The following is a 13431-nucleotide window of genomic DNA, read 5'->3' as shown; positions in this document are numbered from 1 at the left end:
GGAGGCCGGGACGTTGAGTGTCCTTAAGACAGAAGTTGATAAATCCTTGATTTCTCGAGGAATTAAGGGCTATGGAGAGAGAGCGGGTAAATGGAGTTGAAATCAGCCATGATTGAATGGTGGAGTGGACTCGATGGGCCGAATGGCCTTACTTCCGCTCCTATGTCTTATGGTCTTATGGTCTAACCACGGGCGGGATTCTCCGCTCCCGTGCCGGTTGGGAGAATCGCCTGGGCCGCCAAAATTTCCCACGACGCCGGTCTGACGCCCTCCCGTTATTCTCTCAAGCGGCGGGAACGACCCCGTCGGGTTCCGTGGGCCGCAAGCCTGAGAATCGCCCGAGACATCCAAAATGGCGATTCTCCGGCACCCCCGCTATTCTCAGGCCCGGATGGGCCGAACGGCCAGCCCAAAACGGCGGGTTCCCCCTGGCGCCGTCCACACCTGGTCGCTGCCGGCGGGAACGCTGGGGGGGGGGGGGGGGGGGCAGCCTGCGGGGGGGGGGGGGGGGGGATCCTGCACTGGGGGGGGGGGGCCTCAAATGGGGTCTGGCCCGCGATCGGTGCCCACCGATCGTCGGGCCGGCCTCTCTGAAGGAGGACCTCCTTCCTTCCGCAGCCCCGCAAGATCCGTCCGCCATCTTCTTGCGGGGCGGACTCGGAGAGGACAGCAACCACGCATGCGCGGGTGACGCCAGTTATGCGGCGCCGCCTTGACGCGGCTCCAAGGCCTGGCGCGTGTAAATGACGCGGCGCCGCTTATCGGGCCCTGAATCGGTCGGGATAGGGGCCGTTTCGCGCCGTTGTGAACCTCGACGGCGTTCACGACAGCATGGGCACTTCGGCGCGGGAGCGGAGAATCCCGCCCCACAGGAGCCAATTTATACAGAGCAAGATCCCACACACAGCAATGTGGTAAAGGCTAATCTGGGTTAATGATTCTGGTTGAAGGCTATGGGCACGATTCAGCGGTTTTGAAACTATGTCCGGTTTCGGGCGCGTTTGGCAGGTATTAGGTATGGCGCCTCGCAGATCCAAGTGACATTTGAACGGGAACCCCAATCTCTGCATGCCCCCCCCCTTTCAGGTACCCCCTCTCCACTTTCTGGATTCTCCATTTAACACCCCCCCACCCAAGCCTTCTCGTGACCCCTGGAACCCCCTGTCACCCCCCACTCTAATGGGAAAGTTCCGCCCCCCTACCCCCTTCACTGGGTCTGACCCCTGTCAGTGCCAACCTGGCACCTGGACACTTTGGCACTGTCCGGATGGGCACCCTGGTGATGGCAGGCTGGCAGTGCCAAAGTGCCCAGATGCCAGGGGATTATCAGGGTGCTACCCTGCCCTGTTCCTGACTAGCCGGGGGCCTCTAATGGCCTGAGAATCCCCCAGAGTGAGTCGCGATTGGCCCAACGCCCAGTGAGGATCTTGTTGCATCCGGCTCCGCGCCGGGTGTTGGCTGAACTGTGCCCTAAATATTCCCATTAGGACAACAGGAAAACCCTCCTGTCCTTCCTCGGAATCATGGGCTTGTGTTTTAGTGAGTCAGTGGGAGGGCAGCTGGGGTCGCAGTTTGATGTCTCCCCTGAAAGATGTGAAGGAACGGTTTAGGGGAGGGGTTAGTTATCCAGGGAGCTCCGTAATCGCTGGCCTTGTGAAAACCTGATTGTCTTTACACAGAGAATGGGGGCTCTGTAATCACCAGGAAACAGTCCCGGCTGTTTCCATGGTGATGATGGAAATGGGGGATCTCAGTCGATGTGTCAGCAACTCTGTAGCACTGCAACATCTTAAAGAAAATTCATTCATCTTCATTAAATTGAGGGCCATCTGAGGAAAGGCCTCAACACTTGCCCTAACTCTGTACAATCCCAGCGACAAATCCTGCACACAGCTTTGAACAAAGTTTGAGAAGGCCTGGATCTTGGGAATAGACAAACAGCAATATCTTGAGTTTAGACAGTAAATTAAGGTGTGATATCAGATCAAACAGCTATTACAGGCAGGTTCTTCTCTTTCCATTTTAATTTCTATCAAATCTGACAAGGGGCTGACTCTGTATTGTCTGTCAAATGCTCATTTAAAATGCCTCCTGTTTATTCCCAACACAGTCCCTCACTCCATTATTGCTTTTACTGATTGATGCTGACAGAGATGGTGAGGGCATTAACCCAAACCCCACATCCTCTGGCACTGACCTGCACGCTGCTTTGTCAGAGGTGATGGGCTGTCTGCCGAGTCAGGACTACTTTCTTCACCCTTATCAATTAAACATCCTGGAAAATGAACAAACGCTTGTGTTAAGGAAGGAGTGGAGAGATATTTCGCTGTCTGAAAGGTTCTAGCCTGTTCACTGATTATGTAAGTTTTGACTCACTGTCCCATTCTCCCTCCGCCTTGTAGCCCCCCCCCCCCCAAACGCATGCACAAGGATGATGGCTCCTTGCAGTGCGGGTCAGGGTAGGGTCAGGGTTACTGATGCAGCAACACCGCGACCACGGTCCTCACGGGGATTGGGCCTTTTGTTTTCTCTTCCTCTATTCAAGGACACATCTGAGCGCTGAGATCACACAGCTCAGTAAATGTGCACAGAATCTCGTGACCTGGGGCCTGAATTCTGCCTCTCGGAGCCCAGGGTAAGCAGCTATCATACTGCCAGTGAGGCACAGGTGGACAGTCCAGTTTAAGTAGTGTCCAGGCGGTTCAGTGATGGAAAAGGCTGTGAACTGACCAGGCACATGTGGAATTTTCAGTGTTATGAAGCAGCTCTTAGCAACTGGGCCCTGACCCCATCCCAACCGCACCCCTCGCCTCACCCCATCCCGACTTGACCCCTGGCCTTACCCCATCACCATCCTTGACCCCCATCCCAACTTGACCCCTGGCCTTACCCTATTGCCAGCCCTAACCCCATCCCAACTTGACCCCTGATCTGACCTTGGCCCTACCCCTGACCCCACCCTGATCCTCGCCAATACTCCAACCCAGCTCTGATCCTGCCCCCAGCCTTGGCCCCATCATAGCCGTTAACCTTGACCTTTCCTCATCCTGACCTCTGGCCTGGTGATTGCGTTGTGAGAGATTTGCTGAATTTGGTTCTCACCTTCCTTGGGTAAGTTTAGTTTGCAGGGTAAGCTCATGGCAGAGATACAATGCTGGTACACAAGCGCTGACAGACTCCCTGTTCGACAAACAGAACAAAGAACACAGTTAGCACCAGCTGGCATTCCACAGCAAATTCTCAGTGTATTTGTTCAGAGTGACACTCAGTCCAGTGTGGGGGATAGTTAGAGGGCGTGAGGATACAGACTGTGATTCCAGGTTGACAGGGTGAGCAGTGACAGTAACGGGAGCCTGTGTAACATTCCTTACCGAAATAGGGCTCCTGGGGAGATCCTTTCAAACATACCCCTTTCCGGGAGAATTCAATCAGGAAATGTCGGATCAAATCAGTAGAAAATTCTGTTTATGAAGGGAATAAGAGGATTAGAAATAGAGAGGTCAACTGTCTTTTTATTCTGTTTCTATCATATATTTATCTAAATAATTAATTATGCAGCTCCTTGTCGTACCTGTCTATCTATAGAAGTCTGTCTCTCTTTTTAAAATTTAGTGTATCCAGCGGCAATTTAGCGTGGCCAATCCACCTACCCTGCACATCTTTGGGTTGTGGGGGTGAGACCCGGGCAGACATGGGGAGAATGTGCAAACTCCACACGGACAGTGACCCAGGGCCGGGATCGAACCTGGGACCTCGGCGCCATGAGGCAGCAGTGCTAACCACTGCGCCACCGTGCGGCCCTGTGTACGTGTGTCTCTATCTGTCTTTCTGGCCATTTCTCTATCCATCTCTCTGTCTATGTCTCAATCCTAAGACCACAAGACATAGGAGCAGAATTAGGCAACTCGGCCCATCCTCCTCTTCATATTATCCCAGTATTGGGATGGATGAGAATAACTTTTCCTTAGCCCAGCCGTTTGTTGATCTTAAATCTTAGAATCATAGAATCATGGAATCGTAGAATTTACAGTGCAGAAGGAGGCCATTTGGCCCATTGAGTCTGCACCGGCCCTTGGAAAGAGCACCCTACCTAAGCCCATACCTCCACCCAATCCCGATAACCCAGCAACCACCCTTTGGACACTAAGGGCAATTTATCATGGCCAATCCACCTAACCTGCACATCTTTGGACTGTGGGAGGAAACCGGAGCACCCGGAGGAAACCCACGCAGACACGGGGAGAACATACAGACTCCGCACAGACAGTGACCCAAGCCGGGAATTGAACCTGGGACCCTGGAGCTGTGAAGCAACTGTGCTAACCACTGTTAGCACAGTTGCCCCTCGCACGGTTAACTATAGGTAACATAGGGCAGCACGGTGGCGCAGTGGTTAGTGCTGCTAACCCACGGGGCTGAGGTCCCAGGTTTGATCCCGGCTCTGGGTCACTGTCTGTGTGGAGTTTGCACATTCTCCCCCGTGTCTGTGTGGGTTTCGCCCCCACAACACAAAGATGTGCAGGGTAGGTGGATTGGCCTCGCTAAATTGCCCCTTAATTGGAAAAAATGAATTGGGTACTCTAAATTTATTTTTTAAAAACATAGTTAACATCATTTCAGAGGCCAGTAAACTGAGCCTCTGGTGAGAGTAGCAATCTCAACACTGTATTAGCTGGAGCCCAAAGCACAGTAAACTTCATCAAGAAAATCAACAGGTCAGTGCGAAGCTCTATTACACCGCTGACCCCAACTTTAATACCCGTACCACCGAGGGGGACTTTTTCAGGTTCCAAAGACAATCTTACCTTATGGATCAGAAACTGGAGTGTTTAACACGCACTTTTTCCATCCATTCATTTCATTTGGATTTGTATATTCAGATTTACCTATTACCTGCTCCCATGAATCAGACCCCTTGTTGGGACTGAACAGGCAGGAACTGCTGCATCTATTTATATTTCAGGTAACGATGACACTAACCACTGAGATAGCCAGGCACGTATCTGTCTCTGTGAGTTATCCTCATGCCCAGCTTGCTCTGTCATTTCACAAGCTCTCTTTTCAAGGCAGATAAAGTTTAAACAATGGCTTTGTTTGAAATAAATGTTCATTAGAGCTACTGACAACAACTCCAGTGGACAACAGCTGCACTGAAATTCATCAATGATTTTACAATATTGTTGTAATGTTACAGCTCTTTATTTTTAGGGGCTGGTTTAGCACAGGGCTAAATCGCTGGCTTTAAAAGCAGACCAAGGCAGGCCAGCAGCACGGTTCAATTCCCGTACCAGCCTCCCCGAACAGGCGCCGGAATGTGGCGACTAGGGGCTTTTCACAGTAACTTCATTTGAAGCCTACTTGTGACAATAAGCAATTTTCATTTCATTTTAATTATTTTTCAAAATCTTTAACTGAAATTCTGGAGTTTGAAATGAGACAGACCAAACAGCTTTAAAATACAAGGTCACCGTCCGTGATGAAGGCAAACAAGAACCACCCAAGAAGGAGAGATATTCCACAACTCAGAAGACACCCAAATCCTGTCTCCTGTGCTCATAGCGCCAGCGACCTGGGTTCGATTCCGGCTTGGGTCACTGTCTGTGTTGAGTCTGCACGTTCTCCCCGTGTGTGCTCCGGTTTCCTCCCACAGTCCAAAGATGTCCAGGTTAGGTGGATTGGCCGTGCTAAATTGCCCCTTAGCATCCAAAAGGTGAGGGGTTTTAACAGGGATAGGGCAGAGTGGGCCTAGATGGGGGGCTCTTTCAGAGGGTCGGTGCGGACTCAATGGGCCAAATGGTCGCCTTCTGCACTGTAGGGATTCTATTGTTCGGACTGCTAACCTACCAGAGCCAGCTCCACGGGAATCACCCAACTTGACGACCGCAACGTACCAGCATCTACGCTCATGGACAAACCAAAGACTGATTCACATTTTTAAAGAACTTTTATCCGGACTTTTAGCATCTGAACTGATCAATGTGTGAATGCATGTGTTGCTTTTAAAAAAAGAATGTTCTCACTTTTTTTGTAACTAATGAACTTACTCTTTATTTGACTCCGGAAAGTCTGGTTAAATTGGCTCCTTTTAAAAAGTAAACACATTTGGACTGGGAAAGGGAATCTACAAGGCATGGAATTCCTTTTCAAATTAACCCTGTTGCGACCAACCGAAGGGGGCTGGGATGAATAAAGAAGGGGAGCCAGTTCTCTCATCCTCACCCAGGGAAGAATTTGGGTCCCGTTCGACAAGTTAACAAGTTAGAGGACCTCGCCCAGGGACTGGTTGTAACAATATAAACCAACATAACTTAGGTGTCCCATCGTAATATGACACATAAATCAGGTATATTGCAATATATAACACATCGGTATAATGATAATACACAATGCACATTATATAATATATAATATACATAGGCTCCATTCTAATGTATAATGTGTAGTTTCTCTGTTACAATATGAAATGTAGATTTGCACCATTCTGATTTATTGCACAGACCTGGGACTTCGTCTGGATTTCTGAGGCTTGATGGAGGTATTTTCATAGCCAATCCAAATGAGCCAATATATGTGGAGCTTTCTCGTACAACGAATGAACCAGGCTTTTTATCTTTCAACATCCTGATAGCTGCAACAGATTGAAGCTCAACTTAGTTCTATACAATAAACAAACAAAGTCTTGCATTTATATAGCACCTTTCACAACCTTAGGTCACCCCCAAGTGTGTCAGTGAAATGTAGTCACTGTTGCAATGCAGAGATTTATTACATTCCAACCTTGATGTTCTTTATTCTCCCGCTTGAGTTGATACCAGGGGCACTGGTCGAATAGTTATTGGAAGGCAATCCAAATATGTGTGACATCACCCTGGGCACCTGCATTTTCCAGCAAGAGGCGCTGGAAAGAGATTAAGAAAAGGAACTCGCTAACAACTATAGCCTTCCTGCTATTGAAACTGAATTCAATGAACGAAGCACAGACAATGAAACCGGAAGCTGGCCCGAATGATGCCAGGGTGGGTTTATTTCAGGTGGCACTGGTTAGAACAGCATTTATTGTCCGTCCCTAACTACCCTCCAGAAAGTGGTCAGCCGCCTTCTTGAACCGCTGCAGTCCATGTGGTGTAGGTACACCCACTGTGCTGTTAGGGAGGGAATTCCAGGATTTTGACCCAGCGACGGTGAAGGAACGGATATATTTCCAAGTCAGGGTGGTGAGTGACTTGAAGGGGAACCTCCAGGTGGTGGGGTTCCCCATGCGTCTGCTGCCCTTGTCCATCTAGGTGGATGATGTCACAGGTTTGGAAGGTGTTGCCTAAGGAGACTTGGTGAGTTGCTGCAGTGCATCTTGTAGATGGTACACACGGCTGCCACTGTGCGATGGTGGTGGAGGGAGTGAATGTTGAAAGTGGTGAATGCAGTGCCAGTCAAGTGGAGCTAATTTGTTCGGGATGGTGTTGAGCTTCTTGAGTGTTGTTGGAGCTGCACTCATCCAGGCAAGTGGGGAGTATTCCATCACACTCCTGACTTGTGCCTTGTGAATGGTGGACACACCGCGGAGTCAGGAGGTGAGTTACTCTCTGCAGAATTTCCAACCTCTGACCTACCCTAGTAGCCACAGTATTTATAAGGCTAGTCCAGTTCAGTTTCTGATCAATGGTAACCCCCAGGATATTGAGAGTGGCAACTCCAGTGATGGTAATGCCAGTGAATGCCAAGTAGAGATGATTGGATTCTCTCTTGTTGGAGATGGTCATTGTCTGGCACGTGGTGCAACTATAAGCCCAAACCTGGATGTTGTCCAGGTCTTGTTACATTTGGATATGAGCTGTTACAGTATCTGAGGAGGTGCGTATGGTGCTGGCATTAACTCAGTGACAGTTACACTGAAGGAGTTGGCAGTCTCAATAATGAACACAGAATTACTCAGACCGAATAGTGCAGCCTGAATTAAGTTTATCTGCTTGGAGAATTTGACTAGTTGTTTCTAATGTGTTGCAGATAGATTCTGGATAGATTGTCACAAGAATTGCAGCAAGTGTTAACCTTACCTTGATCTCTGTTGAGATTTGGTTTGTACCAATGTTTGGACGTGTCTTGTACAAATTTAACCGTAGGTTGTGCGTCACATGGGAGCTCTGTAAAAACAGGGCGTTAGAGAGAAACAGGTTCATAGCAAAATGGGGAAACTATACGCGTAATCAACATCAGAAACAACTTTAATACCAGGCACAGCAGGCGCGATCCAGCGACCCTGTTGGGTCCGGTGTAGTTCCGGGTGCAACGGGTAAATAATACCCAGGCCCCAAATCAGGCTCCGCACTGGACACTGGGTTGATCGTGAGTGGCCCGACTAGCTGCCCCCCTCTGCGCCGCCTGGATTTCACCCTCGCTGCGAGATCTGAATCTTTTAATGATCCGATACCCAGACACCAGGTTCACCCGGCACCTGGGACTAAACGGCCGCGCCTAAGAGATTGCGCCAGATGCCATTTTGTAACGGTGGACCATGCAAAATATCAGCTGGACGGGGTCTCCCAGGGCACTGAAGACTTGCGGGTGGTTGTGGACAGGGCAGGGTGGCACCCTAGCACTCCCCCTGGCAACCAGACACCTTGGCACTGCCAGCCTAGCACCATGACTTTGGCACCCTGGCACTGCCATGGTTCCACTGCCAGCTGCAAGGGGCATTGCCAGGGTGCCAGGCTGGCATTTACCCACGCTGCAGATCAGGCCCAAGGGTGCCCTGTGTTGGTGCGGGGGGTTTGAGGACCCCTTTATTGATGAGTTGGGACTTAAAAATAGCATCCCGATCTCTGCCTGCACTGAGTAGTTCTGGCGAGTGGAGTATGGGACTTACTGCAGCCTTGGCCACACACTTCCTGCTGAGACTGGCGATCTACCCGAATGGCCGTTCGATAGCGGGGTGCTTCTGGGCACTGCGAGCGCCAGGAAACTCCCGGCTAATCGCGATACGAGGCTCTGTTCCCAATCGGGTAGATCGCACCCAATGTCTTCACAAGGGGGAAACTGAGGGGGCTGAGAATAGGGATGGTCTAAAAATTGGTTTTGAAGAGATGTTTGAAGTTAAGGAGAGAGGAAGGTGAAGATTGGGAAGGAGTTACCCATTGCCCAGAAACTGGAGAACCGATGTTCAGACTGGGTTACCGGGCAGGAGGAAATTCAGATTCTTAAACAAAGGATGATTGGCTAGTAGAGGTTAACAAGACACAATAAACGAGTTGGACTTTGATTGGCTTACCTTCGAGGGAGGTGGTGCTTGAAGCCTTTGAGAATCCAACACTGGAAAAGGTATTGAGGGGAAGGCTGACCATACTCGAAGAACTCGACTGAAGTCTTTGATTCTTCAATTTGTGTGAGTCTTGGTCCAAGTATTGAGTGCTTCCATTCACCAAGAGGACTGGGATATCAGAAAAGGAACTGGCAGCAGATGGTGGGCAGCTGATGGAATGTTTTTTAATCTTGTATGTTGTTTGACCATGGGGCACTGATGGCCTGGCTCTGGTGCTGCCAGGGGCTGCCCTTTGAGAGTATGGTACAGACTGGTAATCTTCAGGATGCCCAGAAACCTGATGAAGGTGTTGGTCACTGAATGAGCTCTTGTACGAGCTGGGAGAGGCAAAGTAAGGGCTCTGTAGGTTCACAAACGATCCCGATGATCCATACGTGCTGCCGGCTGATCTATAAATCATTCCTCCATCTCCGTCATCGCTCAGCAATGAGTGAGAACTAAGGAAAGGAGAGAATTCACGTTAATACAGCACTTACAGTTTCAGGACCTCCCAAACTGCTTTACGCTCAATAGTTAAATAGTCACTGTTGCAAAGTAGGAACACACCAGACATTCTGTGTAACGGGCAGTTAATCTGGGGGGGGGGGGTGCGGGGGGATGGATTCTTTAAGAGTTGGTTGACAGCGAAAAGTTGTCCAGGATACAAGGGAGAACTTTACTGTTTAACTTCAAATTATTGTCACGGGATCTTTACCAAGCTTCAGATCTCATCCAAAAACTGACAGGCACGATTTTTCAGATCAATCAGTCGTGGGAGCAAATCCCATTCTGGCAGCGGAACGGGATGTGTGCCGGCGAGATCTCACTTTGAAATCTTCTCCGCGCCCCCCCCCCCGTTGGTGAGGTGATCATGGGCAGAAAAGATGTGAGCCTGATTTCTATAAATTAACATACATTAACATATAATTAAACGGCTGTACACCAAGGCGTCCGGTCCTGTGGAATGCCCCCCCCCCCCCCCCCACCCCACCCCGCCAGGCAACGTGAAGTCACGGTGGCAAAACCAAAAACCAGTCGTGATAACCACGTTGGGGTGAAGGTGCCTTGAGGCCCCAGGTTTGAAGGCCAAGGCTGGACATTGCTCCCTAAGGGCATTGCCAGTGGGCACAGCTAAAGGGCTAATTGAGGGAGGTAGGCCTCCTCTTATATGTGGTGGGAAGGAGGGGGTGGGTGTGCATCAACGAACACATGGGGGGGGTGAGAGGGATGCGGCTGGTGACACGTGGAGGGGGGAGGAGAGAGGTGTGCGTCAATGAACATGTGGGGTGGGGGGGTGAGTGTCCCCCGATACTTCCGTGGTGGGGTCAGAAATCCTGGCAGTGTTTCTGTAGTGAAATACATCGGTTTTCAGTCAGAACCTGGCACTTTGCCACCTTAGTCGCACTCCCTCAGTGCAATATTGAGAGTGTCAGCGTGGACTATGTCCCCAGCCTCTGGGATGAAATTTGAACCCACAAGCGATGGAAGACGAGTGAGAGAGTTTCGTGTTGAAACACAACGAACACATAACAATGATAAGAGCTGATAAAGAGAATATAAAGTCCATTAAATTTCATTTAGTCGATAGTTGTTCCAACTTCAATTCAAGTTTTACACCCTTAGGAATTACTTTGGTCAAAAAGAAGCACAAAGAAGTCTACCTGCCCAATGTGTCCCAGCCAGGTGAGGTGGATAACAAGGAGATGGCGCTGTCAGTGTGACTGGCACTACCCATCTTGAGCAGCTTATCAGAGCCTGCAGATGTGGACAGGTAGGGAGTGGCTGTTTCTCTCTGGGTGCTTGTGTGTCTGGGTGAGGTGCCGAATTGGGCAGGTACAGCTGGCAGAGAGTTGGTATTGGAGGCACTGTAGTTGTTCAATGCTGGAACTGGTATAGGTTGGGAGCTATGCTGGTGGGTGCTGGAGACTGGAACACAGGGCAAGTCTCCCTGAGGTTGGGACAAATTCATTGCAGGTCCTGGTGAAGAGTCAGTGGGTTGACCGATCCACATGTTTATACCTCGGGAACCTGAGTGAAAAAGAAGTGAAGATTTTTAATACAATTTCATTTTGCTTCTTCACTGTTCAGAGTCTGTTAATATTATCGCCAAAGAGTAAAATAATTTTAGCATCAGAAAAATGCAATCACTGAAGCTGTGAATCGGGTCACATCTCGGCATAGCAGCCCAATCAATCCCCCTGCTCCCAATCTTACTGATATCCAGAGAGACGCGTGTTGATTCTGCCAGGAATGGAAACAAAAACACTCTGAGGGGACACCTGCCCGACACATTTACTAAACACATAAATTCCCTGGTCTTAATGGTCCGATAATTGGCATGCTGTGTATGATGGAGCAGTGTTTTACACAACCACATTTAAAATAGCCCAGTGACTGTGCAATCAAACTCCCAATGGGGAGTTGAGGTGGCACAGTGGTTAGCACTGCTGCCTCACAGCTCCAGGGTCCCAGGTTCAATTCCGAGCTTGGGTCACTGTCTGTGCGGAGTCTGCACATCCTCCCCATGTCTGCGTGGGTTTCCTCCGGGTGCTCCGGTTTCCTCCCACAGTCCAAAGGTGTGTGGGTTAGGTGGATTGGCCATGATAAATTACCCTTAATGTCCAAAACGTTATATGGGGTTACGGGGAGGTGGGGTTGCAGGGGTTAGGTAGGATGCTCTTTGGAGGGCCGGTGCTGACTCGATGGGCTGAATGGCCTCCTTCTGCTCTGTAGGGATTCTATGTGTACAAGGGAGGATTTAGGATCAGAAGGTTTTGGGGAACAGTTCTGCATCAGGTAGAAATTCATCTTGAACAGCCATTACAAAGAATCATTTCACCTGGACCTTCTGTTGAATAACTTTCTGATCTTGGGTGACTGTGTGTAAATCAGGACCAGTTATTATTAACAAAGAAAAGAACAAAGAAAATTACAGCACAGGAACAGGCCCTTCGGCCCTCCCAGCCTGCGCCAATCCAGATCCTTTATCTAAACCTGTCGCCTATTTTCCAAGGATCTACTTCCCTCTGTTCCCCGCCCGTTCATATATCTGTCTACATGCATCTTAAATGATGCTATCGTGCCCGCCTCTACCACCTCCGCTGGCAAAGCGTTCCAGGCACCCACCACCCTCTGCGTAAAAAACTTTCCACGCACATCTCCCTTAAACTTTCCCCCTCTCACCTTGAAATCGTGACCCCTTGTAATTGACACCCCCACTCTTGGAAAAAGCCTGTTGCTATCCACCCTGTCCATACCTCTCATAATTTTGTAGACCTCAATCAGGTCCCCCCTCAACCTCCGTCTTTCCAACGAAAACAATCCTAATCTACTCAACCTTTCTTCATAGCTAGCACCCTCCTTGCCAGGCAACATCCTGGTGAACCTCCTCTGCACCCTCTCTAAAGCATCCACATCCTTCTGGTAATGTGGCGACCAGAACTGCACGCAGTATTCCAAATGTGGCCTAACCAAAGTCCTATACAACTGTAACATGACCTGCCAACTCTTGTACTCAATACCCCGTCCGATGAAGGCAAGCATGCTGTATGCCTTCTTGACCACTCTATCGACCTGCGTTGCCACCTTCAGGGTACAATGGACCTGAACTCCCAGATCTCTCTGTACACCAATTTTCCCCAGGACTCTTCCATTGACTGTATAGTCCGCTCTTGAATTAGATCTTCCAAAATGCATCGCCTCGCATTTGCCTGGATTGAACTCCATCTGCCACTTCTCTGCCCAACTCTCCAATCTATCTATATTTTGCAGTATTCTCTGACAGTCCTCCTCGCTATCTGCAACTCCACCAATCTTAGTATCATCTGCAAACTTGCTAATAAGACCACCTATACCTTCGTCCAGATCATTTATGTATATCACAAACAACAGTGGTCCGAGCACGGATCTCTGTGGAACACCACTAGTCACCTTTCTCCATTTTGAGACACTCCCTTCCACCACTACTCTCTGTCTCCTGTTGCCCAGCCAGTTCTTTATCCATCTAGCTAGTACACCCTGAACCCCATACGACTTCACTTTTTCCATCAACCTGCCATGGGGAACTTTATCAAATGCCTTACTGAAGTCCATGTATATGACATCTACAGCCCTTCCATCATCAATTAACGTTGTCACTT

At 49.5% G+C, this 13431-nt stretch overlaps 1 protein-coding gene across 2 annotated transcripts in view; it reads right to left on the bottom strand.

Moving 5' to 3' along the window:
• LOC140398686 (tensin-4-like) overlaps positions 1-13431 on the bottom strand; it is a 62833-nt gene that overhangs the window by 20990 nt on the left and 28412 nt on the right. For both annotated transcript variants that reach the window (XM_072487673.1, XM_072487675.1), the window contains exons 5-11: positions 10954-11320; positions 9263-9750; positions 8052-8138; positions 6500-6628; positions 3372-3461; positions 3103-3180; positions 2198-2275 (exon numbers count right to left, since the gene is read on the bottom strand). In XM_072487673.1, the coding sequence (XP_072343774.1) occupies positions 2198-2275; positions 3103-3180; positions 3372-3461; positions 6500-6628; positions 8052-8138; positions 9263-9750; positions 10954-11320 (1317 nt within the window). The remainder of the gene's footprint in view (positions 1-2197; positions 2276-3102; positions 3181-3371; positions 3462-6499; positions 6629-8051; positions 8139-9262; positions 9751-10953; positions 11321-13431) is intronic.

Source organism: Scyliorhinus torazame, chromosome 21 (assembly GCF_047496885.1).
Source record: "Scyliorhinus torazame isolate Kashiwa2021f chromosome 21, sScyTor2.1, whole genome shotgun sequence".
Classification (NCBI taxonomy): domain Eukaryota; kingdom Metazoa; phylum Chordata; class Chondrichthyes; order Carcharhiniformes; family Scyliorhinidae; genus Scyliorhinus; species Scyliorhinus torazame.
This window is presented reverse-complemented; position numbering and strand designations above follow the sequence as displayed.